At 53.7% G+C, this 26566-nt stretch overlaps 9 protein-coding genes across 9 annotated transcripts; 4 read left to right on the top strand and 5 right to left on the bottom strand.

The window, feature by feature from the left end:
* Nucleotides 1–378: 378 nt before the first annotated feature.
* Nucleotides 379–2299, bottom strand: PG998_007035 (aspartate kinase; the record flags this gene model as incomplete). The annotated part of the gene is made up of 6 exons (XM_066873851.1): nucleotides 379–476; nucleotides 543–1464; nucleotides 1525–1849; nucleotides 1939–2019; nucleotides 2094–2113; nucleotides 2210–2299. 6 exons carry the CDS (start codon nucleotides 2297–2299, stop codon nucleotides 379–381), a joined length of 1536 nt encoding a protein of 511 aa, XP_066729796.1.
* Nucleotides 2300–3644: 1345 nt separating this feature from the next.
* On the bottom strand, nucleotides 3645–7437 carry PG998_007036 (adaptin N terminal region-domain-containing protein; the record flags this gene model as incomplete). The annotated part of the gene is made up of 5 exons (XM_066873852.1): nucleotides 3645–5809; nucleotides 5870–6101; nucleotides 6161–6860; nucleotides 6913–6947; nucleotides 7417–7437. The coding sequence occupies 5 exons, from the start codon at nucleotides 7435–7437 to the stop codon at nucleotides 3645–3647; spliced, it is 3153 nt and encodes a 1050-aa protein (XP_066729797.1).
* A 92-nt stretch (nucleotides 7438–7529) lies between these two features.
* PG998_007037 (tetratricopeptide) lies at nucleotides 7530–8686 on the top strand (the record flags this gene model as incomplete). Its single annotated transcript, XM_066873853.1, has 4 exons — nucleotides 7530–7907; nucleotides 7976–8182; nucleotides 8239–8391; nucleotides 8450–8686. 4 exons carry the CDS (start codon nucleotides 7530–7532, stop codon nucleotides 8684–8686), a joined length of 975 nt encoding a protein of 324 aa, XP_066729798.1.
* Nucleotides 8687–12766: 4080 nt separating this feature from the next.
* PG998_007038 (uncharacterized protein) lies at nucleotides 12767–15122 on the top strand (the record flags this gene model as incomplete). The annotated part of the gene is made up of 3 exons (XM_066873854.1): nucleotides 12767–13394; nucleotides 13436–14394; nucleotides 14448–15122. Coding segments are annotated over 3 exons (2262 nt in total), but the record flags the coding sequence as incomplete, so codon positions are not given.
* A 642-nt stretch (nucleotides 15123–15764) lies between these two features.
* Nucleotides 15765–16556, bottom strand: PG998_007039 (Coenzyme Q-binding protein COQ10-like protein; the record flags this gene model as incomplete). Its single annotated transcript, XM_066873855.1, has 1 exon — nucleotides 15765–16556. The coding sequence occupies one exon, from the start codon at nucleotides 16554–16556 to the stop codon at nucleotides 15765–15767; it is 792 nt and encodes a 263-aa protein (XP_066729800.1).
* A 455-nt stretch (nucleotides 16557–17011) lies between these two features.
* Nucleotides 17012–18355, top strand: PG998_007040 (uncharacterized protein; the record flags this gene model as incomplete). The annotated part of the gene is given in 3 exon segments (XM_066873856.1): nucleotides 17012–17345; nucleotides 17572–18204; nucleotides 18216–18355. 3 exon segments carry the CDS (start codon nucleotides 17012–17014, stop codon nucleotides 18353–18355), a joined length of 1107 nt encoding a protein of 368 aa, XP_066729801.1.
* A 176-nt stretch (nucleotides 18356–18531) lies between these two features.
* PG998_007041 (uncharacterized protein) lies at nucleotides 18532–20054 on the bottom strand (the record flags this gene model as incomplete). Its single annotated transcript, XM_066873857.1, has 5 exons — nucleotides 18532–19048; nucleotides 19312–19494; nucleotides 19600–19699; nucleotides 19788–19828; nucleotides 19966–20054. The coding sequence occupies 5 exons, from the start codon at nucleotides 20052–20054 to the stop codon at nucleotides 18532–18534; spliced, it is 930 nt and encodes a 309-aa protein (XP_066729802.1).
* A 1764-nt stretch (nucleotides 20055–21818) lies between these two features.
* PG998_007042 (uncharacterized protein) lies at nucleotides 21819–24403 on the top strand (the record flags this gene model as incomplete). The annotated part of the gene is made up of 4 exons (XM_066873858.1): nucleotides 21819–21864; nucleotides 21966–22070; nucleotides 22160–23461; nucleotides 23517–24403. The coding sequence occupies 4 exons, from the start codon at nucleotides 21819–21821 to the stop codon at nucleotides 24401–24403; spliced, it is 2340 nt and encodes a 779-aa protein (XP_066729803.1).
* Nucleotides 24404–25225: 822 nt separating this feature from the next.
* On the bottom strand, nucleotides 25226–26173 carry PG998_007043 (Frag1/DRAM/Sfk1 family protein; the record flags this gene model as incomplete). The annotated part of the gene is made up of 2 exons (XM_066873859.1): nucleotides 25226–26068; nucleotides 26141–26173. 2 exons carry the CDS (start codon nucleotides 26171–26173, stop codon nucleotides 25226–25228), a joined length of 876 nt encoding a protein of 291 aa, XP_066729804.1.
* Between the last annotated feature and the right edge of the window lie 393 nt (nucleotides 26174–26566).

Genomic DNA, 26566 nt, shown 5'->3' on the forward strand with positions numbered 1-26566 from the left:
ATATTCGCCGGTCGACATTATAGATAGGTAAGTACATAAACCTCCTAATTTGCGAAAAGGGGCTACACAATACACTGTACATTGGTAGGTAAGCATATTTATCCAAAAATGACTGCAACGTCGCCAATATTGTAAGTCAGGAATATCATTAGTAGCACAATCATGTTGAATGCCATGGTATCTACAATGCGCTGTTTTGTCTTGGGTGTTTATCAAATGAAATCTGCTATGTCTATGAGAAAATCAAGACTGGTTTTCTAAAAGCCCTCCCACGCGCCCCCTTTTCCGAAACCGGGCTAATCCAGACTGGAATTCTAAGCGCAGCCAGCCACAAACGCCCCGAGACCAAACACAGAATGCAGGTCCATGTATGCCGATCTATTCCAAAAACGTGAACAGATTTGTATGCAGTATGTTCATAGCCCGGGTAGCTTCCCGCGCGTCGATAACGCAGCTGATATTGATCTCGCTGGCTCCTAGAATGACAAACGACTGTTAGCAAAATACTCGCGGCTAAGTAATGAGAGAGACCAGTGAGTTACCCTGTGAAATCATTTCGATATTAACATTATGCTCTCCGAGCGTCGAGAACATGCGGCCCGAGATACCGATCATGTTCTTCATCTCCGCACCAACCAAGCTCAGAATGGCCATGTCATGCAGCATGCTCACGTCGCCGCATCCCTCCAATTCGGCTCTCGCTGCCTCAAGTTGCGAAATGGGCGAGTTGGCAGCGTGGATGGCCATGGAGACGTGGACCTCACTGGTGGAGATGAGATCTACGGAAATGCGGTGGTTGTTCAGAATAGCGAACACCTTGGCGAAGAAACCGTGGGAGATGGATCGCTTGTTGGAATGCACGTTGATGACAGAGATGTTGTCCTTGATGGTCACGGCCGTGGGGCGTCTTGGTGTCTTCCGCAGCGTAGGGTCTGACCGCTTTCTTGACCTCTTGATCTCCTGAGCTGGCGACTGAACAGGATCGGGCAGCACGATAGTGCCCTCACCCCGCGGGTTCTTAACGTTCTTGATGCGGATCTGGATCGGCGGTTCGGCCTTGATGACCTGGTCCATGGTGAGGTGGTGGATAACCTCGGAGCCATAGAATGTAAGCTCAGCTGCTTCGGATGGAGTGATAGAGCCAAGGAGGCGCGCAGTCGGGACTTTGGTCGGGTCTGCAGTGAAGATGCCATCCACTTCCTTCCACACCTGCAATTCCTGGGCCTTCAGTCCTACTGCGGCCAGAGCAGCGCAGAGATCTGTGTAGCCCCGTCCGATATCGCCGTCCATGAGACTTCCAGGGACCGTACCAAAGAAGCCCGTCACTACGGGCACCCTCTCGCCGCACGCATTGATCCGCTTCTGGAAGGCGGCGGCGGCTTCTCGGTAGAAAGCCGGGCTGAGTCTATCGGAGCTGTCGTAATGGAGGACATCGGCGAGGTCGACATATTCGGCATCGACTTTCTGATGCCACTGTCAGTAAGGGCACCAAGCAATATCAAGGGCGCGCCGTTATCTCAGTACCTTGTCCTTGAGCAGGCATGTCATAAACCTGCAGCTCAGCTTCTCGCCGAAGCTGATGACCCGGTCTTTGGATCTCGCGTTGACTTCGAGATTGAAGCGCTTGGCAGCAATGACATAGTCCACCAACTCCTGGCAGTCGTTCTCGATATCGGTCTTGACCTGCTGTTGCAGGGCAGGGTCCTTGACGAAGGACTGGATGGCGAAGACATGGTCGCTGCAGATTTCCTGAACCGCAACCTTGACCTCTTCGAGGATCTCGTTCTGGGTGGCTTCGTTGCTGGTGGCGGCCGCGATGGCCTTGAGTTTCTTGTAGACCTCGAGGAGACTGAACCACGGCGCATTGTGTTAGATAGATCTGATCGACGGGGGGTTCCGCCTGGCCATTGCGACGCTCGGAGGTATAGGTTGACTAACCGACTTGTGGTACCGGTGACCTTTTTCCCAGTGCTCCGGGCCGAGCAAACGACAACTACTTTATTGGAAACGAGACTCGCCCTAATCGCAGGTCCAGTCAGCAACAGCGGTCGTACAAAGGGAGGGGCGTGATGTCAGCGTGGTATTGCACGTACCGTATAATGTCTTCTGCGATCTACAGGGACACAAGCCATGTAATCAGTCATAATGCCCGACAAGGGGCATAGTCGACAAGGGCGCGGGGCAGCAGAGGGATGGATTTCCAAAATACCTTGTCTGGGAATTTGCCGACACTGGTGCCGCCGAATTTTTGTATTATCCAGCCATTGCTAGAATTGTTGCTGAATTCGAAGGCTGCCATTTTGTCTTCTGTCTCTGGCGCAAACCCAATAGCGGCTGGCGTCCTTGCCCTGCTCGTCAAAAGCAACAAATCGCGGGGCAGTCGTTATCGTCCAGTCTTCCGGTTAGAGAGGCGCCAACTACACTTTTTTTTTTATATGTATAGAAAGAGCTGGTTATGCTAAAAGAGAAGTATACAAGAGGTATGCCGGAATGGGTGAATATTCTTAGCACTTTAAGTATGTAAGTATGTATGAGATAGAGGAGGAAGTTAAAGCTGTCAACTCCAGGGAAAACCCACCACGTTATGTCATGTCCTTGCTCGCTTTCTTTAAGATAGATGGAATAGATACACTCTAGACCCGTAAAGTGGAATGGGCAAGAGGATGCGCTGCGCTGCTGGCCTGGAGTTAGCCTCCGATTCGGAAGCTAAAAAAACCCTTCAGTGACTCCCGCGTCTTCACGCTTCGCCTGCACGCCTGCACGCCTGCACGCCCACGCCCAGTCGTAGCGGGGCTGAGGGTCCTCCTTGTCCCCCCTTGTCCCCCTCTGGAACCCCCCTGGCCCTGCGTCGACGGGTTCCGGCTGCGACATACGTACGAACAAACTTGCGGTCTTTCTCCTCCCTCCTCTAGGTTAACTGCAGATAGTGGGGTGCTACAAGCATAACAGCCATACGTATGCATGCGTATGCGACTATACCTAAGCCTGACTTCGTACACCCGATGGATGTGGCAGGCGGTGTAACATAGCCAGGTAATACTATGCAGGAGTGGACATACGATGTCGTCCGAATCGGGTGCAGACCGGAGATTGGGCGATAGGTCGACAGCAGGCCTCTTTGCTTCTCGTCCGAAATCCCTCCGTCGATATTCTGACGCCACGCTTCTGACTCAACTTACTTACCCGTCATACGAGGTATTCAGCCGCCGCTAGACACATGAAATAGTAGAAAGATATTAGCCAGCCGAATACGCCATTGATACAGGCCATTGATATACGCCCGGGAGATATGTCGAAAAGGCCAGCATACTGTTCACCATATGTTGGACTCATAAGAGTCACGGCGATTATATTTATCAAACACATCACGGGAATAAGGCTTTTCTGATTGGAACTGATTTGCTTGGATTAAAATGCTCCCCAAGCTTCTATAGGTCTAATCGGTGCGTGCTTTTCGTCCGAGGGGTCGGTCGGTTCCCCAATACATGCATCATCCCGTCCTGCCTTTCCCAGAATCGGAGTGCCGGTCAGCAAGCCCGGCACATCTCTTACCCGGCCGATGTGCATGAGTGAAATTCCCGCCACATTGAGTACCATAGCAGTAGGCTTAGCCCGTGGCGGTGAATAGCTAGCCTCGATCAGCTTCAATCCTGTATCTCAGCTGGCCTTGCCTTCTTCTTCTTCTTCTTCGGCTTCGCCGTCGCTGGTTCCTCAACATTACCTGCTGTCTCTTTCGTCTTGACAGCAGGTGTATTTGGGTTGTCGGCCGGTCCATCATCCACCGAAGCCACCACCTTCTTCTTCTTCTTTTTCGCCGCCTTTACAGCTGATACGGACTCACCCTCTCCTCCATCTGTTGCTACTGCCTTCTTCTTCTTCGTCTTCTTCTTGACGACCGTCCCCTCGGCGTCGACGCCCTGAGCCACCTGGATGCGCTCATTGGCGCGCTGCATCTCGAGCCGGAGCCGTTCCACCTCCTTCATGGCGCGGGCCATTTCGGCCTCCTCGCGCTGCTGGGCCTCGTAGTCGTAGCCGCGGCTGTCGGGCGCTGCCTCCAGGTTGAGCGACCCGATATTGGTGGAGTCCACCCCCAAGAGGACCGACTGCTTTAGCTGCTTGGCCCGCGACTTCGTGAAGCTGTCCGAGTTGTTCTCCGAGTCGTAGTGGCGGGGTGTGGAGCCGCCGCTTCCCACCAAGTTTTCGTCGGCTGCAATCACGATCTTCTGTCGCGGTTTTGGCCGCGGGGCTTTTTGTGATTGGGACGGGACGCTGCCGCTGATGCCCGCGCTTAGCTTGTTAAGATCCAACTCCATGATAGGGATCGAATCGACGTCCAAGTCGGGACCGTTGGAGTTCTGGAGGATATTGTGTATAGGTGTCGATGTACCGGTCAAGCTACTGCCTTCCCCAATGTAGAAAGGATCGTCCTTGTTCCTCTCACGACGCTCTTTCTTCCTCCTGGCGAGGATATCGGGATCCAGGTACGCATCTTCTGCTGGCTGCTGCTGATACGAATCAGAAAATTCTTCGCGGCTTTCAGCCAGTCGGTTGATAGCGGGTTCCGAGACTATGCTAGTCGGTGGTGGCCGCTTGTTATAGTATATTTCGAACTCATCTGCTTCCTCTGCAGGCATGCTAAGTGGCTGAGCATTGGCCAGGAGAGAGTTGAGGTTCGGGTTGATGGGCTCATCGAGGTCCAAGCCCTCCGGGAAAGGCACATTCTTCTGAGCTGAAGCTGCAACCGATTTCAATTCCCATCCCACAAATAGGGATGGCATTGCTTGTGTAAGAAGTAAAGGGGCATCTTGTACGTCCACCCCGGCAGCATCTTGGCCAGACACTGCCTCGGCAGTCAATTTGAGTAACTCGATAAACTCGACGGCCCTTTCTTGTACTTCAAGATTCGGATTCATAGCTAGAGGCTCGAAAACATGGATAATACGGGCCATGAGTAAAGACACCATTGACTTCCTCGCAGGAGTCCATGGAGCCATGGTGTCGCCTGCAATCAGAGAAAAGACCTTGGTGACAGCTTGTAAACAAGCAGCCAGCGACTCAGGAGAGGATATTCGTGGAATGAGCTGGATCAATGACCCAAGACTATCATCTGGTGATGGAGTCTCGGTCGCGTACTCCCCTATAACCCATGCAATAGGTTTCACAGCACCAGACGTCACTGGGTGGCCGGTTGGCGCGTCCTTGTTGAATTGCATCAGGATCGCGTTCGCAGCTTCGACACATGCTGGCCGAATAGCATGCACCTTGACAGTAACGTTCCTTAGTTCGTCGCCAATTCGTTCCGACACATCTCCTGCGTTCGACTTTGGAGATGCTTCCAAGTCGTTTGTGGGCCGGGCCAAGGGGGCCATACGGACCAATTGCGTGAGAATGTCGATGTACCACTCGAAGTCTGTCAGGTTGCTATAGTTGTTTCGTGAACACATTATAAGGATCCTGTTGATTACGTCGGCCCGATAGTCGTCTGGCAGTGGTGGTGAATTGCCATCATTCTTCTGTCTCGGATTAATGGCTTCCTCCAGAGCTTCTTCATCCGAGTCCAGGTCAGCCGGGTCGATTACAGCGTTTCTTCCATTTTCCGGAGAGGCGCTCTTAAGCTGCCTCATGAGACGACTGACAATAGAAATCAGGTTGTCGCTGCTGACCATGCCCTGGACCAGATCCAACGACTTTATGCGAATTGAGATATCTGTACTGTCGATGCATTCGAGAATGACATCTTCTTGCTGAGCAACAAGCCAAGGGTGCGTGACAACAATCTTGTTGAACGCAAGGAGCGCCACATATTTAACTATAGCCAGTTGTTAGCGCGAGGACATCCTAATAATGGGCAGCAATATCTCAGACGTACGGTTTGGGTCACCGTCGACCATTATCATGCTTCGGAGCTTGCTGACGCAGAGGGATGCGATCTCCTCTCTTCCATCGTCATCGTCGTCGCCGCTACCAAGAATCCCGCCCTGGATAATGCCATTTATACATTCGTACAATAATGACATTGCAGGGGTACTGCGTATGATCTCGGTCAAGGGGGGCAACAGCTTCCGCACAAGTCTTGGTTCGAGGGGAGTAAGAGTCGCAAACTAGAAGAACAGTAAGTATGAAGGACGATTGGCTAATGTCCTGGTTATGTAGTTCTTACTAGTTTTATTAGTTTGATAGCCATCCAGTTGTTGCCACTGTCTACGAGTAGTTCAAAGAGCCTCGGCGCGAGAGGTAGGAAGTCGTTGGGCCGGCGCCAGCCTAACTCGCAGACAACATTCACGATGGCCGCCGTGACACTGGGGTCTTCGGACGTATCCATAAGCTTTTCCTTTATTTTGGGCCATGCCGCGCGCAATGTTTCCGGAAATACTAGAGCTAGTCTATACAGAGTAACGATGGTTTTCTTGCGTATCGTGGCGTTGCTGTGACTGAGTCGAGGGAGCAGATCGGAGAGGGTCGAGAGCGCCAAGGAGGGGGTGATGAGGTGAGGCAGGGCGACGATGGGTAAGGCGATAGTAGTCGTTGAAGCTCCCGTGAGATCTTTCTTGAGGAGGTTCGTGGCGAGCATCAGGACTTCGGTATCGGGGCGGAAGCTCTGGACGGCCCCGAGGTAGCCCACCCGCTTCTGATGGTATTTTGGCGACGCCATGACTTCCAGGACGTGGAACGAGGCCCATGACATATCGTGGCCGAACATCTCGAGGTATACCAGCTTCAACATGGCGGTGGCCTTGAGGTCTAAGTCCTGAGATCGAATTTCGGACCGACATTCTTTCAGGCAGTTCTGAATGTATTCGCGCTCGTTGCCCTTGTGGTTTCGCATACCCCGAATGAGGTCGTAGAGTGATTTTTCGAACCTGGAGCGTGTCAGCCAAACATTCAGCGTGAGTATCACATACTCGAACGTACATCTTTGCGAATGTTGCGCCTTGCACCGGCGCTGGCTACGTCTGGTTTGTCTTGTCGTGTATGGTATCAAAGCCGATCGAGAGCTCTCGGGAAGCTGTTAGTTCTTAGTTGCGGTGTGGGCTTGTGTTGGACCGAAGGCCATCATGACGACAGCTGTACATCCAGGAACGAGTGGTCGATCAACGTCGATCAGAGCCCATCGCGGAGGTGTTTGTGAAGATATTGTGGTGCAGATACGAGTTGTAGGCCAGGTTAGCTTTAGATGTAGGGACCTGGTCTTGTGCCCCTCCAATGAATCTTATTCAACATACGCAACGCACGAATCCCCAAACCCGATTTGGAGTCGTGCTCGGACTCTAAAGACGTAATGCGCTAGAGGACAGCCTGCCAATTCCGGCGCCCGCCAGTTGACTCCCTAGCTCCCTAATTGACGGCGGATTTACTGGGTCACCGAGGCTGGCCAGCAGCACCTTACAGTGGCCACAATGCGACACAGCTTCTAACAACCGTGACCAACGACGACATCTTGGATTCTATGTTCTGAAAACCCTCGACTTTCCTGCCGCAATCCCCCATTGGAACGAATTCCCCTCCAGTTCTCGACCGATCGATCTACCATGACGTCCTCGCTTCTCAGGCCGCCGGGACATCTGTCTCCAGCGACTGCTCTTCAACTATCTCAGCAAGCGCCTAACATAATCAAGAACTCACCGGGTGCGGTTACGGCTTCAGCTTTCTCATCGCTCTTCAGCGCACCCGAAACACCGGAGCTATGGACGATATACGAGAACCTCCTGCTTTCGTGCCTCCGCACGGGGGATGAGGAGTCGGCGCATCTGTGTCTGGGTCGATTGGTGAACCGGTTTGGTGATGACAACGAGCGCGTCATGGCCCTGATAGGCATAATGAAGGAAGCAGATGCCACAGACGACGCCACACTAGAAGTCGTACTGAAGGAATACGAGGCATTGCTGCAGGAGAATCCGACAAACACCGTAGGCTGCCTAGTATACCCTGCGTGTTTAACTGTACGACCGCCGCCTGACATTGTTGTTTTCTTTAGCCTATCGTAAAGCGCCGCGTTGCCCTTTTGCGATCACTCGGTCGCATTCCGGACGCAGTCACGGCCTTGACTGGACTGCTCGACTTTTCCCCCACCGACAGCGAGGCTTGGTCAGAGCTGAGTGATATCTACTTCTCCCAAGGCATGTACGGTCAGGCCATCTACGCCCTGGAGGAGGTACTCGTACTGCAGCCAAACGCTTGGAATGTAAGGATGGAACGTTTGCTATTTTCAAGCGGCAGGTTACTAATGCAACTGCCTAGATTCACGCCAGGATAGGGGAGTTGCTTCTCATGTCTATTAAATCCGGGGACCAGAATGATAGTGCCAAGCAGCTCGGCGAAGCGCTCAAACGGTTCTGCCGAAGCATCGAGCTCTGCGATGACTACCTACGTGGCTACTACGGCTTAAAAATAGTACGTGGTTACGACTTCTCTTCAGTCTCGCATAGCAGTTGCACTAACTTCTAGCAAGACAACAACGCAGCTTCTGGAAGACCCACCGAAGCCCTCTAAACAGGCGGAGAGTGATGGCCTCTCACCACCCAACTTGCCCACCCTTCAGAAGCTGGACGGGCTGGCCACCGAAAAACTCGGGGAGATTACGCGGAGGTTCACGGCCGGGGAAAGAGGCTGGCAGGGCTTTGACGAAGCCGAGATCGTTGCGGCCAGGGAGCTACTGGAGAAGAGTTCTAGTACGACTGTGCGTTAAGGCGGGCAACGGGCCGCGGACCTGGAAAGGTGCCAATCTACGATTCGATCCGGTGATCCATTCACGATGCCTGTGCTATAGTGACTCACAGCATTACCGTTGCAGCCAACAAGTCGGGATACTTTACCCCTGACCGGGCAGGAACCGTGATAGTCACCAGCTAGCTCACACTCTCACTGGCCACAGGACAGGTACGCGCGTTGTGGTGCAGACTGTCAGCTTAATTGATACCCTACCGAAATGCGGCAGCACGCAATCAACCAGGGGCCATTGGGCAGGAGAGCTGGTGGGATGATGTAGATCAAGCTAGAGGAGCCCACCGACCCCTCTGCGTGGCTCCAGTCGTTTGCGATGGGCACGGAGGCTGAGGACAAGGCAGAAGAAGACGATAATTGACCGAGAGACGAGGCGGCTCTTCCATGCACTCTTCTACTTCGAAAGCCGCTGAAAAAGGCCCACCTATACATATCTGTCTATGCCGGCCTACATTGCCTATGAACTGAGACCGGTCGAAGCTTGGGCAGCAAGGCGTTTCATTAGGCTCGCTATAGCCGAGCTGGGAGAGATGGCCAAGGCCTCAAATCCACCAGCTACTGTAGGTTCCACTTAGGCCAGTCATGATCGTTCTCGACGAGTCAACGCAGCGAATACCGTCTTCCGCAATGCATGCTCTATACCCACATCCCAGCCCTGTAGACTGGACCTTTTCGGCTTGTCTGTATACAAGTACGCGTTCTCGACCGTTAACGATAATGCTCGTACGGAGTATGGGATTCCCATATTCCGTACCGTGGAGACAGCTCTGTAATTACATAATAGACATTTGCGTATATCGGCGGCGACATATTCCTAACCTGACCATTGCGGAAGGACTATTCCGTATCGGCTGGGTTTGGGGACCTATGTTCACGGATGCGGTTGTCTGACCTCATCCCTGTTTTTCTTGAAGATTCCGGAATGTTTACTTGCATGGGAGGCTTGTGAGCCAGACATGCACACAGACATACACACTCACACAAACCGACTACTGACTTGTCTGTCATGCTAAGCCTCGATGGATTTCTGACCGTGCCGCCGAGTGGGTATTCAACGTGTGTGTGAATCCAGGCCTATTGGGCGAGATTTCCAAATTCGCCCGCCTACTTTCAATTTACGCCCATTGGGGGGAGTTGTCGTGGGCGCAGGCATAGGTGAGCTGTCGGCCTCAGCAGACCAATCCATTGGGCATGAGCCTCCTCATGCACCTCAGCAGCAGTGCAATGCTGTGTTACATATCGGCTATGCCCGCGACAGCAAGCTGCCTAGAAACGAGCCGGGGCCCTGGTTTGCTCGCGACTGCCCTCAATGGATTGGTCCGGAGCGAGGGCAAGGAGGGGCAAGGCGAGAGAAAGTAGCGTCCAGATAGTGCCCATAGCAACAGCGGTGTACTCCTCCTCACTCCCACCCTAACTTACTCGGTGCCCCTCCAACACCGGCGCATCAATCTCAACCCCGCCAGCAGGAAGCAGCATCGAGGATTGACTGGCTGGCGGACTGGCTGACTGGCTGACTTGACATCGGGTGTCGCTTCGCTTCACAGCAGGTTTCAGATGTCAAGTCAACAGCGACACGGAGGGAATGACGGCATGTGACAACAACCGCTATATCTGACATCTGCAAGCTGTGGTCTTTGCTAGGGTGGCAGACAGACACACACAAGCATATGCCGGGGTGGGCTCCATCGGTCGCAAGCACAGTCGTCCTATCGACCTGATGGATCCCCAGTTTGTCGCTTGCCATCTCGATAGTTACATACGCCCCGTGCACCCCTCCCCCGAACAAGGAGGAACCTCGTGAGCTTGGTGCCCACTTCTGGCTCGAGTTTCCGATCGCAGTTCCAGTAAAAGGAAGCAGCCAGGGTCGACGAGTGCTATAGCCGTGGCCTCTCGGCTATAGAAGATCACCATTGCAAATTTCTTACCCAAACAAACCGGCAAAACAGACTGTAGGTGACTATAACGCGACCTGTTATGTGCAGCAGCTAAGATGAAACGACGATGAATGAAGAATAAACAATCGGAGGGAGGTCAACAAACATCATCATGCATGCATGCAGACATCGACATGCTGCTTCCGTCCCTTCTAACATCTACCTCATTAGTCGCACTAGATGCCCGGTAGGCACAGCGTGACCAACCCCGTCTCCCTTGGGCACACCATCAGGTGTAAATACTAATGGCATGAGCTAAGGAGCAACAACCTACCGAGAAGCTGGGCTAGTTCCCGTCACTGTTTGAGAAACCCCAAGGAGAGGCGCTGGCCGGGCAAGCTGGGCTGGGCTGGGCTGCAAGACGTTGCGTCGCTAGCCACAGCTAGCTGTATTACACACACCGTCATCTCGGATACTTGTTGAAGCCCACATACAAGCGGTAATTGTAGGAGAATCCTCTCCTCTCGGTGTTTTGTCAACCAAAAGACAGCGAGGCCGACGGACACATGGATCGTGGCATGTAGGCATAAGACTTACTTGCTATTGCAACATGTACATGCACAATACCCATCGCCCTCAACAGCTAGGCCAGGTCAATGCATAGTAAGTCGGTAAGGCATGTAAGTAGTGGTGGTGTAGCACATCATGCTTTGCTGACACCTATATAATAAGCGGCGGACTTCAGCCGCCCCCAAACCTAGAAAGTCTTCATCTCTGTTGTCTTGTCTGCTTGTCTCTCGTTACTGCTCGGGCCCATTTAAGTAGAGAGGGGGCCGCTTGTAGATCATCCTGGATCTCTCTTTGCACCCCATCGTTCAACCCCTCCATTCGCAAGAGAGTGGGATAGCGAGACATACAGTGATAGACCGCGAGGGCTTGAACTGTTGCCTCCTCCTCCTCCTCCTGACGATCCCCGTGCCACTGATTCTTCTCTCCCTATTTGCATCTATTACATACTCTTCCGCTTAATCGAATAACGCTGGGGAGTGGCCAGCCAACCTGCAGTCGCCCGTTTCCGTTTTGTTGCAGCGGACCTGCTCACCGCGCAGACTGGGTTTTGGAACGGAATTGGATTGGACTGGGGGGGACATTGGACGGCTTGGACTACCTAACCCAGCCGGTAGCTTGACTGGAGTGAGCGAGCGAGCGAGGGAGAGAAAGAGACGAGACACACACCCACACTGAGAAGGAAAAAAACCGACGAGGGGGGCCAGTCAATAAGACCCAATTACACCTCTTTCACCTTACCCAAACTTTTCCGCCGGTTTCTGCCCTTTGCGACCCAACTTGTGCATAGGAACCAGGATCTTCCCTCTAGCGATCACTTACACACACTGAAGCTTTGTCCGTCACCTTGCTACGAATTCGTCCCGCCGCCGATTCTTATTATTCCTTCCCATACCTAAACTACCACTGCCTACCAACCTCTACCTACCAATACAATACAAAACCACCGCCACTCACCAGGAAAACAACAACTCCTTGCTTGCTTTTGCTTGGTCCCGTTTTCCCACCGCCTGCTCCCTAATTCCTCGTGGCCCTTTTTTGAGTTCGATAGCACGACAATATCCGAACCAATTTCGAGCTTCTTTGCTTCTTTGCTTACAGCCCAATCCTAAATTCTGACCAGATCCTCGGGACATCTACCTACCCTACCCTAACGCCCTTCGGAGAGACAGCCACAACAACAACAACAACAACCACCACCACCGCTGCTCAAATTTTACCTCCCGTCACCACTTTGCCGTTTCTACGAATTCGCTGTTGAGCGATTCGACCCAATTGAGTTTTATCGGCGCCCATTTGGTTTTGCGACACTTGCCTTGCTGTGCGCTTCCAACCGCAACCAGCTTGACTCAACCATAACCGCGGCGTTTCTTACCGCTCATATAGATACGGCAGTTTTTGTCCTGAGAGTTTCGCCTCTTCTCTCTCTCTCTCTCTCTCTCTCTCTCTCTCTCTCTCTTTGGAGCCCACCCTTCCTTCGGAAGAAGGGTCGGCAGTGAAGGATACATAGTCATATTTCACCTTGGCTCCTCATGCATTCGTAGGTGCCCACCACGAACCCAAGACCCCGCATCCGCGCACGGCAACTGACTTAGTGGTACAGAAGCAGAGCGTACCCTCGAAACCACCACTACCAAGATCCACGCGGCAATTGGTCAAGTCAAGAAGAGGAATTCTCGCCTTCATCACAAGAAGACGACGATCAAAGCTGGACGTCTTCTCAAGGAGACGAAGACGAAGACGATCTCGGACCGACCGACTCGGCCTCAACAGCTCCCCGTCCTGGAGGCAACGATTGGGGACGCGCAAGAACCACAGTTCGGCATCACATCGCTCCAGCAAGGGGGACTTCCGGATTTCGGCACGTAACGCCGAATCAAGCGCCCAGTCTGGATTCTGACGATTACTACGGGCCGCAGTCGCGGCCGCCCTTCGGGGCTCCCAGTGGGGTTCCGGCCGGCGCCGGCCCAGTTGGATACTACGGTGGCCGCGGTCAGCAACATGCGCCGTATGCGCCTCCAAGTCATGCCAACGGCTACGGTCCCCCGGCCCCATATGGTGCCCAGCAGATGGTAACATACGGAAACCAATATAACCCGTTCTCGCCGGGAAATGGCCCAGGCCCCGCTGGCCCTGGTGGTGGTTACTTCGCCAATGACCACCACAGGGGTGGCTGGGGTGGTATGGGTGGTGGTGAAATGATGCCTTACCCCGGAGGACAGTATTTCAATGGTGGCCAGTACCCAATGCCTCAAGCTATGCAACAATATCAGCAATGGGCCTCTCCGCCGCCGCCGCCGACGGAGATTGCACCACGTACGCCAGCTCCTCGTACACCAGCCCCTCCACCAGAGCCCCCAAGGAGGATCCTGAAAAGGAGGCCATGAAGAAGAAACTTGCAGAGATAGAAGCTGCGCAAGCTAAGAAGGAAGCCGAAGAGAAACAGCGAGAACTCGAGGCCAAGATACGCGCCGAGGCCGAGGAGGCTTTCACAAGAAAGATGGCTGAGATGGCCCGCGAAGAAAAGGCCAGGGCAGAAGAGCGAGCCATCGCCTTAGAAAAAGCCAAAAAGGAGATCGAGGAAGCCAGGAGGGAAGCCGACCGAGCCGCGCGGGAAGCCGTCGAGGCGGAAAAGAAGGCCGAAGCCGAACGCGCCAAAGCAGCAGCCGAGGCGGCAGCTCAGGCAGAACGGAACGCGCGCGACAAACTTGCAGCGGAAAAGAAGGCTGACGAGGAACGAGCCAAAGCCGCAGCAGAGGCTGTCGCCAGAGCAGAGAGAGAAGCTCGCGACAAGCTTGAAGCAGAGCGCAAGGCCGAAGAAGAACGAAAGAAGAAAGAAGCGGAAGCTGCCGCCCTAGCCGAGGCTCAGGCGCAAGCCAGGCTTGAAGCTGCCCTCAGGGCAAAGGACGAGGCTGAGGCGGCTGCTAAGAAGAAGGCTGCCGACGAAGCCGAGTGGCGCAAGAATCTCGAGGCTGAAGCCAAACTGAAAGCAGAGATCGAGGCTCGGGAAAAGGTGGAAAAGGAGAAGAAGGATGCCGAGGCTGCCGCTGCCGCCGCTGCAGCGGCGAAGAAGGCGGAAGACGAGTATAAGAAGAGACTCTTGGAGGAAGCCAAGGCCAAGGCCGAGGAAGCGAACAAAAAGTCGATGGGCAAAGACAAGGCCCCGATACGATTCAAAGATGCCGTGGGGAGGAAGTTCAGCTTCCCCTTCCACATTTGCCAGACTTGGACGGTAAGAGACACCCACCCGAGTAATCATCCAATGCATATCTAACTTGACTCTAGGGTATGGAAGAACTTATCAAGCAAGCCTTTTTACATGTCGACGTAATCGGCCCTCATGTACAGGCTGGGCACTACGATCTCTTAGGCCCCGACGGCGAGATCATTCTCCCCCAGGTTTGGGACAAAGTCATCGAACCTGATTGGGCCATTACAATGCACATGTGGCCAATGGACAGACGACCGGCAGACCCCATGGCTGGCCGGGGTATGCCACCCGGGGCTAGAATCCCCGGTGGCGGCCCTATGCCCGGCCCTCATGGTGGTATGCCAGGTATGCGACCTCCCGGCATGGGTATGGGCGTGCGTCCGGGTGGTATACCGATGGGAGGGCAACACGGCCCTCCACCGCCGCCTCATCCTAATGTCCGCCCTGCTGGGATGCCTCAAGGCCACCACGATCCTCGCATTATTGCTGTAGGTCCCGAGCCAAAGAAGCCCAAGAAAAAGGCACCGAAGAGCAGTGGTGGTTTCTTGGGTTTCATGGCGGGAAGCCTCCGAGCAAAACGAAAAAGTCAGCCAAACCTCCGTAATTCCCGCGTTCTCTATCGATCATTACTAACATCTGTGACAGAAGAAAGTAGCTTTCAGCGCAGCCTACCGTTGTTGGGCGTTGAAATGCCCAATGGAAAACGTCAAATTTATTGCATATATTCTACCTCCACTATATTCATATAGTTTCGAGGCGTGCTTTCCCTTTTGTTTTCTTCTTGATTTACGGCATTATACCCCGGCTAAGACAGTCTGATCATTGTTCTGGGACAGGAGTCGCTTGTCTGGTTTCTTTCAAGGCGGTTGCGGACTGGCAATGCCCACTAATCTATCTGTCCTGGGTACTACTTTGTCGAATTGGTCAAATATTTACCTGCCACTGGCCGGCCCCCTTGGGCTTATGTGGCTTCAAGGATTACCGATTCTTTATGCTTGGATTTGATTGATTATATGGGAGGAGATGAGACATGTTGGAGGTGGAAGCATTGGCTTATCACCATGAGATTTACGGGGTTATGATACGAGGGACAAGTGGCGTTTGGCAGCATGAAATCATGTCGGAGAGTATACGATGATCGAGTTGTCTACAACCGGTGTCTTCTTTTCTATATCTATACAGTGGAGTGGTACAGCCATGGAGTTTTGAGTCAAATACGGATCAAACAAATACAATACAGGCCAATTCAAAAATATCCTACGTCTAAACTCCGTCGCAATGCGCAGTTCTAAAGCCAGTTTGCTTTCTATGCCGCCTTTACTTGGAGTATTGATACGATTGTTCCTCTTCCCAAAGCAAGCATAGTCTTTAGTTTTTCCCTTACCCAAGATTCAAGGCCTAGGGTTTCCCAACATGCGCTCTGCCTCTTTGACAAAGGCATTGATCATGACAGGCGCCAGCTTGTCCGCCACGGCCGAGCTGACGGCGGCGTATAGGGGATTCGAGAACCGGTACCGGATGCTCAGATCCACCTCGCTCCACTCGATCTTGGACGAGGATGTCGTGTCTGTGTTCGGTGGTAGCGGCCGCACCGTCCAGCGCGTCACCAGGCTCTTGAACACGCCGCCGCCGCCCCTTATCCCAGCGCCCGGACCCGGGTCCCGCAATCCTAGGCGCTCCATATCCGCGGTCGGGATCTCGGGTCCCGCTTCGCCCGATATAGCCTCGACGATCCGACCGGGCACGCAGAAGACTCGGCTCGTGTACGTTTCTTGTATGCCGCCCCAGCCTGCGGTCAGGTCGGCCTGCGCGGGCCAACGCCGTTTTGTCTCGAAAGCGGTGTTCTCTGCTGCTGTTGTTGGTGACGATGAAGTTGAGGTCACAGGGACAGAAGAAGAGTTGGTCCAGTGCGTCACCCGCGCTGAGGTGCAGTACGGCAGGAACCGCGGGTAGCTGTCGATGTCGGCGATCAACTCGTACAGGCGGTTCGAGGCGTAGGGGAGCGTGCGGCGGGCCGTCAGGGTCTGCGTGGGCCCATTGGCGTCGGGCATGGAGAGGCCGGGGATGTTGAGGAACCCGCGCCGGGTCTGGCAGGAGCCTGAGGGCGTCCAGGGCGTTGCGACGGCTCGGGGCGCATTGCGGGCGAACCGCTGAGCGCAGGGTCTGAGGCTTGTCGTCGCCATGTTGGATCAAGGTTTGGGAGACTGTCAATGGTCACGGAAAAAGAAAAAAGTAGTTAGTTACGGATGCATTATTAGTGAGTGACTTGGTTCAATCCCTCTCAAAGCACCGGAATACCAAATATCGTGACGTCGACTATAACTCGTGCCGCCATCGCAAGACTTTCCCCGATGCGATCTCGGCTTGGCAATCGATAAAGATTTCAGCCACAGATAATCGTATCCCAACGAGGATGGCCAGCCACGATTTGGCCCCCGCCCCACCCTGCTAGCTTCCTCAAAAAGTGCCTCTGATATTTTTTTCACTCTTGGGAAAACTTCTTTTCTCCCAACCCAGCAAAGACAAAAAAGCCCTCTGCGCGGACTGTCTACTGGCCAGCATGGAATCTGGAAGTTGGTTGTGAAAACATTCAATAGCTTCAGTGACTTACTGAGGGTTCATTCTTATTTCGTTCATCATGGCTTCAGCCGCTGCGTGTGAGCTGCCTCCTGCCTCGATCGAGCAAGAGCTGGCTGACAAGGCCTCCAACCTCGCGCTGCAAGAGACGGATGCATCTCCCGCTACCGAGGCCACCGAGGCTACCGTACCTCCTCCTCACCGGAGCCATGACCCCCAGAACAACATGAAGCGGACTGATCCCTTTCAGTTTGGGTCCCGCTATCTGCAAGCAGAAGACAACGTCTTCGAGTTCAATGCTTGGGACCACGTGGAGACTGACGACACCTACAAGGAGTATGCTGAGGAGCAATTCCAGAAGCAGCGCGAGTCGCCAGTCTCCGATTTTGACAAGAGTAAGCCACACTTCTTCCTTTTCGTTGCCCACTTACCAAACACAACAAAACCCCAAAACACCGGCTTGTGTATGATGATTCCCAACAATCGCATAGTTCATCTGATTAAGATGATGACAAACTGTATAGCAAATGTCTTTCGCTCCCATCTGACTTATCAAGCCAATCACAATTCTCTTGTCACTGGACACATGACAGAAAAGCATTGTGCTAACTATCCTATCAGACAGATTCAATTCAGATCCTGCCAAATGGTGGAACCTCTTCTACAAGAACAACACGGCCAACTTCTTCAAGGACCGCAAGTGGCTACAACAAGAGTTCCCAGTCCTGGGTAAGGTCACTGGAGAAGATGCCGGCCCCGTAGTTATCCTGGAAGTTGGTGCTGGCGCCGGTAACACGGCCTTCCCTATTCTGGCCAACAACAAGAACCCTAAGCTCAAGGTGCACGCCTGCGACTTCTCTAAGAAGGCCGTGGAAGTCATGCGTGCCCATGAACAGTACAACACTGATCATATGCAAGCTGATGTATGGGATGTTGCGAGTGACGAGCTTCCTGCTGGGCTTGAAGAAGGCTCAGTAGATGTCGTAGTTATGATCTTCATCTTCTCTGCTCTATCTCCGCTGCAGTGGAAGAAGGCTGTTCAGAACATCTACCGTGTGCTCAAGCCTGGCGGCGAGGTCTGCTTCCGCGACTATGGAAGAGGTGATCTCGCCCAGGTTCGGTTCAAGAAGGGCCGATATCTGGATGAAAACTTTTACATTCGTGGTGACGGTACACGCGTCTACTTCTTCGAAGAAGACGAGCTCGCCAAGATATGGAAGGGCGAGACTTTGCCTAACATGAAGCCTGCTGAGGGTGAGGATCAGCCCCCGCTACTGAAACGTCGGAGTCGAAAGACCTATTCGATATAGAAGATCTTGGCGTTGACCGAAGACTGTTGGTGAACAGAGCTAAGCAGTTGAAGATGTACCGGTGCTGGATGCAAGGTCGCTTTAGAAAGAAATAGATCATATCATACATCAATACAAAAAATCACTCCAAACTCATTGTTTCGTTTACCCCTTTCGCCTCTGGAAGAGGCCTGGTCCTTCTCATTGCTTGTTGCTTCAGTACCGTCTACGAGATTGATTCCGCCTGAGCATCCAACATTTTAACTCAGGGCTACCCCATGCAAACACATCATCATGCGCCTAGTACCTCGACTAATCTACGCCGCTTGTCGCTCCCAAATTCTATACTATCCAGATAAGCATCGACGCTGCCGTACTTGCTCACGAGGTGCTCATGAATCCTTTCGACGAAGTCCGTCGGACAGTCGCCCCATTCGGGCGTCAGGCCGATCTCCTCGATTTCCGCGATCCGGGCCTCGCGGTCCGTCTCGAGGGCTTGCTGGGTGAGGAGGTAATCGTGGCTGACGGCCTCCAGCGGCACGCCTAAGACCAGGAGGACCAGGGCGACGATCAGGCCGGTTCGGTCCTTGCCCTGGGTGCAGTGGACGAGGATGGGGAGGGAGACGCCCGTGGATCCGTCGACGCGCCCCGTCTCCAGGAACGTGTCGAGGGCCTCGAGAATGTCGGCGCCCGAGTGGTCCAGGGTGTCCATGCCTAGCCCGACCAGGCCCCGCGGCAGCATCACTTCTTGGCTCATGATGCGGATGGCGGCGATGCGGTGGCCTAATGTGTAGAGGAAGATGAGCTTGCTTTAGGGGGGAGGATTTGGGTTAGTATACGTCTTCTTTTGGACGGGGATCTGATACGGGCGGGCGGTATGGGTAGTATGGGTGGTTAGCATAGATGGGCTTTCATGGATAGCATGGGTAGATAGGTAAGTATAGATAGGCATGGGTAATCTGGGTTGATGGATAGGCGTGGGTGGATGGGTAGTCATGGGCAGGTATGGGTAGATGGTCAGTGTGGGTAGCCCGCCTTCGAAAGGAGGATTACAATAACAAGTAACACTCACAAGAACCCTAGCCACGACAACTGGCTGATGAGGAACTTCTCAAACTTGCCCCCGGTAATCTTGATCTCGAGATAACGCAGCCCGGGAATCTGGACAGGCTCGGCCAGGGCAGCATTGGACTGCAGTAGGGCCGGGACCTGGAGGTCGGCTTGGCGCTTCTCTGCTTGTTTGGCATGTTCAGTCCTACGTAGAAGCAGACGTCAGCATCAGGTCAATTCAGCATCAGGTCAATTCCGTATTGTAGCACAACGGGGGAATGGCTGTGCGTGGATGTAAGAGTGTGCTTACTTGGTTCGCAAGTCTATCACCGTCTTGATCCCATACTCCTCTTTCAATTTCCGTCGGTCTTCGGGGCTAGCATCATCTTCACGGTTTTCCGTCGTCAGCGCTCGCCCGAGTCAAACTTTCGGAATTATATCCTTCGGGGGCAGAGCAGCCGCCACGTGACCGGACTGAATAGGACAGTAGGTACTCACCCGGCCGTGCTGATCGGAATAGGACGCCTTCTCGAACAAGTCTTTGTATCGATAACCATTATTTTAGCCACTAGATCTCAGGAACATATAGACGAATGCTGGGCGGAAGGGGGAGGACAGAATGCGAGGAGGATCGAATGTCCTTGGCAGGGACTGACCGCCATGTGAATGTGGTTACCTTTTTCCGCACTGGGTATTGACGGTCTGGCCAACGTCTCGAAAGTTCAGGACGTTGTCGAACTGCTTCGTATGATCCATGTCGCCCATGCTGTCGAGTTTGCAGTGATTTCAGATACAGTAAAGTGCAGGTTTGATTGGATTTTTCTCTTTCGTCCTTGGTGCCGGTATTGCTATGAGTGCAGCTTTCCGGTGACGAGTATATTCTTGGACACGCATTTTGCTCAGCTACCTCATTGTGCAGCAGGGGGTTCGTTACATGTGTTTCGCTCTCCCCGCTTTCTGACAGGCATTTCGTGCACGACCGCCAGGGCGTAGCACGCAGGGCTGAAGCGATAAAAGGCCATTCTGAGACGTCTTTACGAATACTCCAGTGACTGACCTATACCGAATACTGATATAGGGCACTTAGCAACGGTCTTTAGATATGTTCTAGATCCGCGCTTTGGAAATGCCAAACATGCAGTTCCAGGAACTTCGGATGTTTGCCTGAATCTGAGCCAGTCAGCTGGGGTCGCAGGTAACAGCTAGCAGCTTTGGCGCGCAACTAGGATGGACGCAGGAGCTATCCCATCTAATATGTCGATCGTCATGTTATCAAGGGGGTGTTGCTTATTTGAACTTTTGGGCCTTGGCACTGTTGTTTCGATTCGTCGAGGGGAAACAAACCAAAATGCGGGTGAGAGCAATTTCTTTTTAAGCACACAGCTGGCCAGACTGCTTGATGTTCAAGTCCGGGGGACGTAAGGATGACATTGCACACCCAACAGAAAAGAAATCATAGCTAGTATCCCTGAACCCAACCCGTCCACCGTCATGCCCGGTCATGTCGACACCGTCCACGATGGGCCATGGGGCGACTGGAGACTACCAGATCTAGGGTCTTGAGTTGTCCGTGCCGGTTGCCGTGGTTGATGTGCGAACGTAGCACTGCCACCATCCCGCCTGCATCCGTGAGGTGAGCAGCATTAGCAGTCTTCAGTGTCACCTGAAAGATAACCCCTCCGGCGGGACCTCCGGGCGGTTGCGAGTGCAACGAACCCAGAACCAAACGGGCAAGGCGGGAGACGGTGAAGGCCCTCAGACCCAGATGGGTGCTAACCACCAAGGATCTCAATATCGTTCGTGCGGTCTCCCCACCAGATGCGAAGATGCGTCAGTCAAAAACCAATTGTGTCTTCCAGTCCAGATCCTAGAGGCTCCACTCGCACTTGGATCGGGGTGGACGGGGGCGGACGAGGGGTGGAGACTTATGCACGTCAAGACCTGAGGGCATGTCGAGTGACGTCAAGGGATCCTGTCCAGGCTAAGGTAAGCTCTGAAAGCCTTCTTTCTGCCCTCCCTCGAACTCTCCCCTGCCAAAGACAGCACCCAGCACCAAGACAGGTCTAAGAAAGAGCCTAGACGGCTGTCTAACACAATCATGACGGTGCTGTCTCTAGTATAGGCCTCCCGTCGCATCTAGTCTAGTGTGCTCCCAATGCATCAGGTAGTCACAGTACTTAATTATACGCTGCCTCTGACGAGAGCATGCTGGAATTCCCCCTTGCTTCTTCTTTCGGCCAAGGTGCAGCAAAGAGACGCATCTCGTCCGGTGCCATACTCAGCAACAAACCTACACACGCACCACCCAACCCAAGACACGAACTCTTGATACCTTGATACCTACGCATTCGGGAAATATCCAATTCTCACACCACCCGCCCACCTGAAAGGGAACATCGGAGGCGGGACCTTTGTAGGCACCACGGCAGGACAAGGCACTGCAGATCCGGGTCGCTTACGGAGCCCAGCCCTTTATTCTTGACAGGTACCCAAGATTACTACGCAAAGCCGGTCTTTCCTGCCAATAAAATGCAGGTCCAGCAACCCCATGACGACACCTCCACTATACCTGCAGGTGAGACTCTACTATAATTGCCATATTTAGCATTCAACCCCCTTGCCCCTGCAAGCATCGCTCTCCGTTTTATATTTAAAGTATTAACTTCAAGTCCCAAGGTCACCACGGCCGACTGGTATATGCGCAACCACGAGATCTACCCAGTTACCCCTCCACAGGACTTGCGCCAAACGCTTCTGCCGCCAGCGCTGCTGCATCTTTAGGTTGGCAATCCAGGAAGTCGCCCCAGATTTGGTCCCCGGATAAGTCGGCCTCGGCTTCCGCTGCTGCTGCGCTTGCCAAAGATCACAAGATGGCTACTGCCTGGGCCCCCAGCCCAGCGAACATGGGGCGCAGGCCGCCCTTCTCGCTCATAAGGCCGCTGCCCGGAGCGTAGAGAGTGGGAAACCTTCTTCGACCGACCACGGCTATACCGCAGCCACATCAGCCTTCAACGCCGACCGAACCTCGAGACGCAGTAATCCCCACGCCGCTGTCCCCCTCGACCGACAGCGCTCACTTGTCGCTGCCAAAGGCGCCATGGCCACACCTACCGCAACCAGGCGCTCGCGCGCCAACACACTGCCAAACAGAAAGCAGCATGAGTCATATCCCGACGAGTCCAACGCGGCGTCAAATGCACTGAAGGCCGCGACGGCCGCCCACAAGCCCAAAGCATCCGCTCCCTCGAAAGATGCTGGCGCAACGCCATTTGTGCAAATGAACCGACAGATGTTCACATCTAAGCCACCCGTACAGGCCGAATCAGACGAGCAACGGAGGGAAGACGCGCTGCACGCCTCAGCCCTCACCATGGCCAAGAAGATGTTCGAGCAACAACAGAAGGTTATCGACCAGACCAAGAAGGCCCAACAGAACAATACAGCCCCCCACACGCGGCGGCGCAGGTCCAGCGTCAGCGACGACGACGAAGCGCCTCCTATGCAGTTCAATAGCTTGCAGGACGCCGCCTACAAGGCTGCACAGGAGAGGCTGGCAAAGCTCGATATTGAGATGCAAAGCCGGAACTACAAGGACTACTATGGACAAGGCCAGCCGCAACGGAAGTCGAGCAGCGTCAGGGGCAAGCTTAGGAGGCGGTCATCTAGCGACGGCGATATACGCAACGATCGGGAACGATCTCAGCAGATTCGGCAGCAGATGTCTATCTTCAACAACAAGGTATCGCAAGTGGACCAGCAGAAGAGGCAACACGACCGCGACGCTCTCCTCGCGGCTGCGCAACGAAATGTCACCGCACGCTTAAAGGGCATGGATGACAAGATTGCCAGGGAGACGGGCATGATGCCCCCTTCAACCAAGGCCTCATGGGATTCCAAGGCGCACGCCACAGCCCAGTTGCGTAGCGACAACCGCGTGAGCCACCAACATGGCAAGATCGACATCGGCGCTGGCAAATATATGGAGCAGGAAGAAATCGATGCGATAGCCGCGAGCAAGGTCCAGCCGGTCATCGACGAGATCAATGAGCGGGCAGAGCAAGAGCATGCTAGGGTAACGGAGCAGAAGCTAGAAGAGGAGCGCCAGAGAGAAGAGAGAGAGCTCGAGAGGCAGAGAGAGCAGGAAGTCAGTGATATCAACAGGAAGCTGAAAGGTGAGTAAAGATTTCCGGTGCCAGGGCGGTATCGGTTTGCTAACGCAGAGTATAGAGCAAGAAAAGCAAGAGGCTAAGGAGCGGAGGCAAGAGGAGAAGGCAGAGGCCAAAGCGAAGAAGGAAGAAGAAAAGGCTACCAAAGCCGAGCAGAAGCGTTTGGCCAAAGAAGAAAAGCGCAAGTCCGCTGCTGTCTCTGAGACAGCTCCTGCCAGCGTGGCACAACAGGATGAGATAGCACCGATTGAACGGGTTGCATTGAACGACGCTGGTCAGCCAGTTAGGGTTCCTACTCATCCGCTCGCGCCTGCGGCCATTACCCCTGAATCCCCCACCGAGGCCACTACCACGCGCGCGGCGGACGATGTGGAGATGCCAGATGCATCCGCGATTCGGAAACATCGGACCAAGTCGAGCGGATCAGGGGGCAAATCGCCGACGATCCGTGTGAGGTCTTGGTTTCAGTCTCATTTCCACCGAGGATCCAAGTCCGACGTGGAAGGCGAGAACGGCGGTGCTAAGCCCAAGGATAAAGGCAAGACCAAATTCATCGGCGGTGCTGCGTTGACGGGCTTCGGCTCGTCGTCGCAGAACGGGAGCACGGCCAGTGTTAACAACCGCAGTAGTAGCGTCCACGCCGTAGCCATGGCCGGCAGGCCGCAGACAGAGGGGGCAGGCGCTCACCACATGCCCTCCTCCAACGCCTCGGAGCGGGGCGGCGGCGGTCACTCGCCGCTGACGCCGTCGGTGAGCCTGCACAACCCGGAGGCTGTCTCCCCCATTAGCAGCTCGAGCGAAGACGAGTTCTTCCACGATGTGGCGCCCGTGATCAGTTCTACCTCGGCCAGCGGCGGAGGATTGAGCCCGCCGCGCCCGCTGGGCGACCCGGCTTCGAGGAAGAGTCATAGTCCCAATAGGGACTCAAGGTTCCATGAAATTATATAATTCCGTAGTACGAGTTGGCATGTCAAAGTTGTTTTCCTTATTCTTCACTTCTTCCTCATCTCTTGCTTATACTTCCTCTTCTAATTTGCATTAAACCACGCTCCTTTCTCATGAAATAGGATGGCAGATTTGTTTAGGAACAATGATCAACGGAAGGGTGATATCCGTATGTACATAGTTACATGTTGGCTTTGAGTACGAGGAATGATATGTAAGGAACACGCGCGGGAGTATAGGGAATTGGTTTTATAACTCTGAAGGGTGTCTATGGAGGATGTTTACCTACGAATACAAAGATTTCAGATATGAAGGCAATTTAGCGCCATCGTGCCTCCGAACCAAACAAAAAGTCCTGTTGTGATCCACTGGCGACAATGTTGTTGTCGTAATAAGGATGAGGAAAGTTCGATGTATACTGTTACAAATCCCGAGTCGTGGACGTAAAGCAGCCGAAGTGGGCATCTGTAGACGCGCTTCTAGGGAAACCCATTTCATACACACATCGCAGAAGCCCTCAATTAATTGTTGATAAATAAATTAGTGACTGAAATTTCAGTTCTTCTATATGATTCGTATCTCGCCTTCATGCTATTTGTGCAAACCCATGCTGATCCGGAGCGCCATGCTGAATGCATCATGATCCATACAGCCCATATATTTGTGTATATAAAATTGGTATCCCGTTTCCGCGTCGTTATTGAACAATCGTATCTGTCGTATGCTTTGTTTTTCTCATGTCCTCGCTTTCATTCTGTAATATTGTGGCTGTTGTATGTGGGTGATATAGTCTCGCCGTTGAAAGTAGCCATCGGGTCGAGTCGATTAGAAATTGGCATGAGGTCCCACGCGGCCATTGTGCAGCGGCCGCTGGCTGTCCTCGGTAAACCGCGAACCGATACCGCCAGCACCACCACCGCTGGCCGAGGAATAATCCATGTTGCTCTGCTCAGCGTCGGCCATCTCGCGATCGCTGGCGTTCATGCCCGTCGTCTTGAAGCCGCGGCCGTTGGCCGTGTAGCGGGCGGGCCAGAGGTCGACGAAGAAGGAGAAGACGTAGAAGGAGAAGACGAAGGCGATGACCCACTCAATGATGGCGGCCTTGTTGTAGTGCTTGAGGAAGTTGGTGGCGGCGAAGGCCACGGCGAGGCAGAACTCGACGATGATGAAGGTCAGCTTGATCCAGAAGGAGATGCGCAGGACCTTGTGCTCGCGGTACTTGATGCCCAGGCGCTGGTACTCCCAGCAGATGAAGACGGCGGACAGCAGGTAGCCGGCGATGAACAGCAGCAGGAAGATGTCGTGCAGGTCGTGGTAGTGGGCCGTGTCGAAGCCCGAGAGGCAGGTCAAGCCGATGGTGCCGATAAAGGCGAAGGCGATGGTGAGGCCGGACAGCACCTTCTCCGTCATGCTGATGTTGGGCACGAGGCGGCCCCGGTGGCGCAGCCAGCGGTCGGCGCCGAACGAGGCATCAAGGAAAATGGTGGTGATGATGCAGCCCGCCACGAAGAGCGGCTTCAGCTCCCCCGCGCCCACGTCCGAGATATAGGCGATGGTCTGATCGTCCTGCATCGAAGGATATTTTACGCGGTGCGCGTCGACGATCCAGTAGATCAGCAGACCCAGCAGGGTCGCCAGCCACATGACCCCGGATATCAAGGGTAATACCTAGGAGAGAGGCAGCGTGTTAGTCCGGGCCATTCCTTTTAACAAAACTGGGAGGGCGCTGTGAAAACTTACCCAATAGGGGAAATGTGGGCGATATGTCGCCATGATGGCTATTATTGTCGAATGTTATTGTTGTTATTATTGTTGTTGTTGTTGCTGTTGCTGATATTATGCGCAGTCCATCCGATAACCCCAAATATCGAACGAGTTGTACAGCAACACCAGAGTGTGTTCTTACTGATGGATTGATCCAGTATCTATGGCGTAAATGTAGAAAAAGAGAAAGTGACAGCGAGCCTCCCGGTTATTAAAACGGATATGGTGGTAGTAGTCACAGGTATGACCTCAGCTAGCTGGCTTTTGACAGGCCTGCGAAACTGGTTTCGTCATACCGGGGGAGATTGCAATGATTACATAGCGTCGCGTAGTTTTTCCTGGTTGCGGGTTGTGCGGGCGGCCTTTTTCAGCGCCCGGACATCCATTGATAAATAGCACGTC

The sequence above is a fragment of the Apiospora kogelbergensis genome (assembly GCF_038363985.1).
Source record: "Apiospora kogelbergensis strain CBS 113332 chromosome Unknown utg000005l_segment0_segment0, whole genome shotgun sequence".
In the NCBI taxonomy this organism is placed as follows: Eukaryota; Fungi; Ascomycota; class Sordariomycetes; order Amphisphaeriales; family Apiosporaceae; genus Apiospora; species Apiospora kogelbergensis.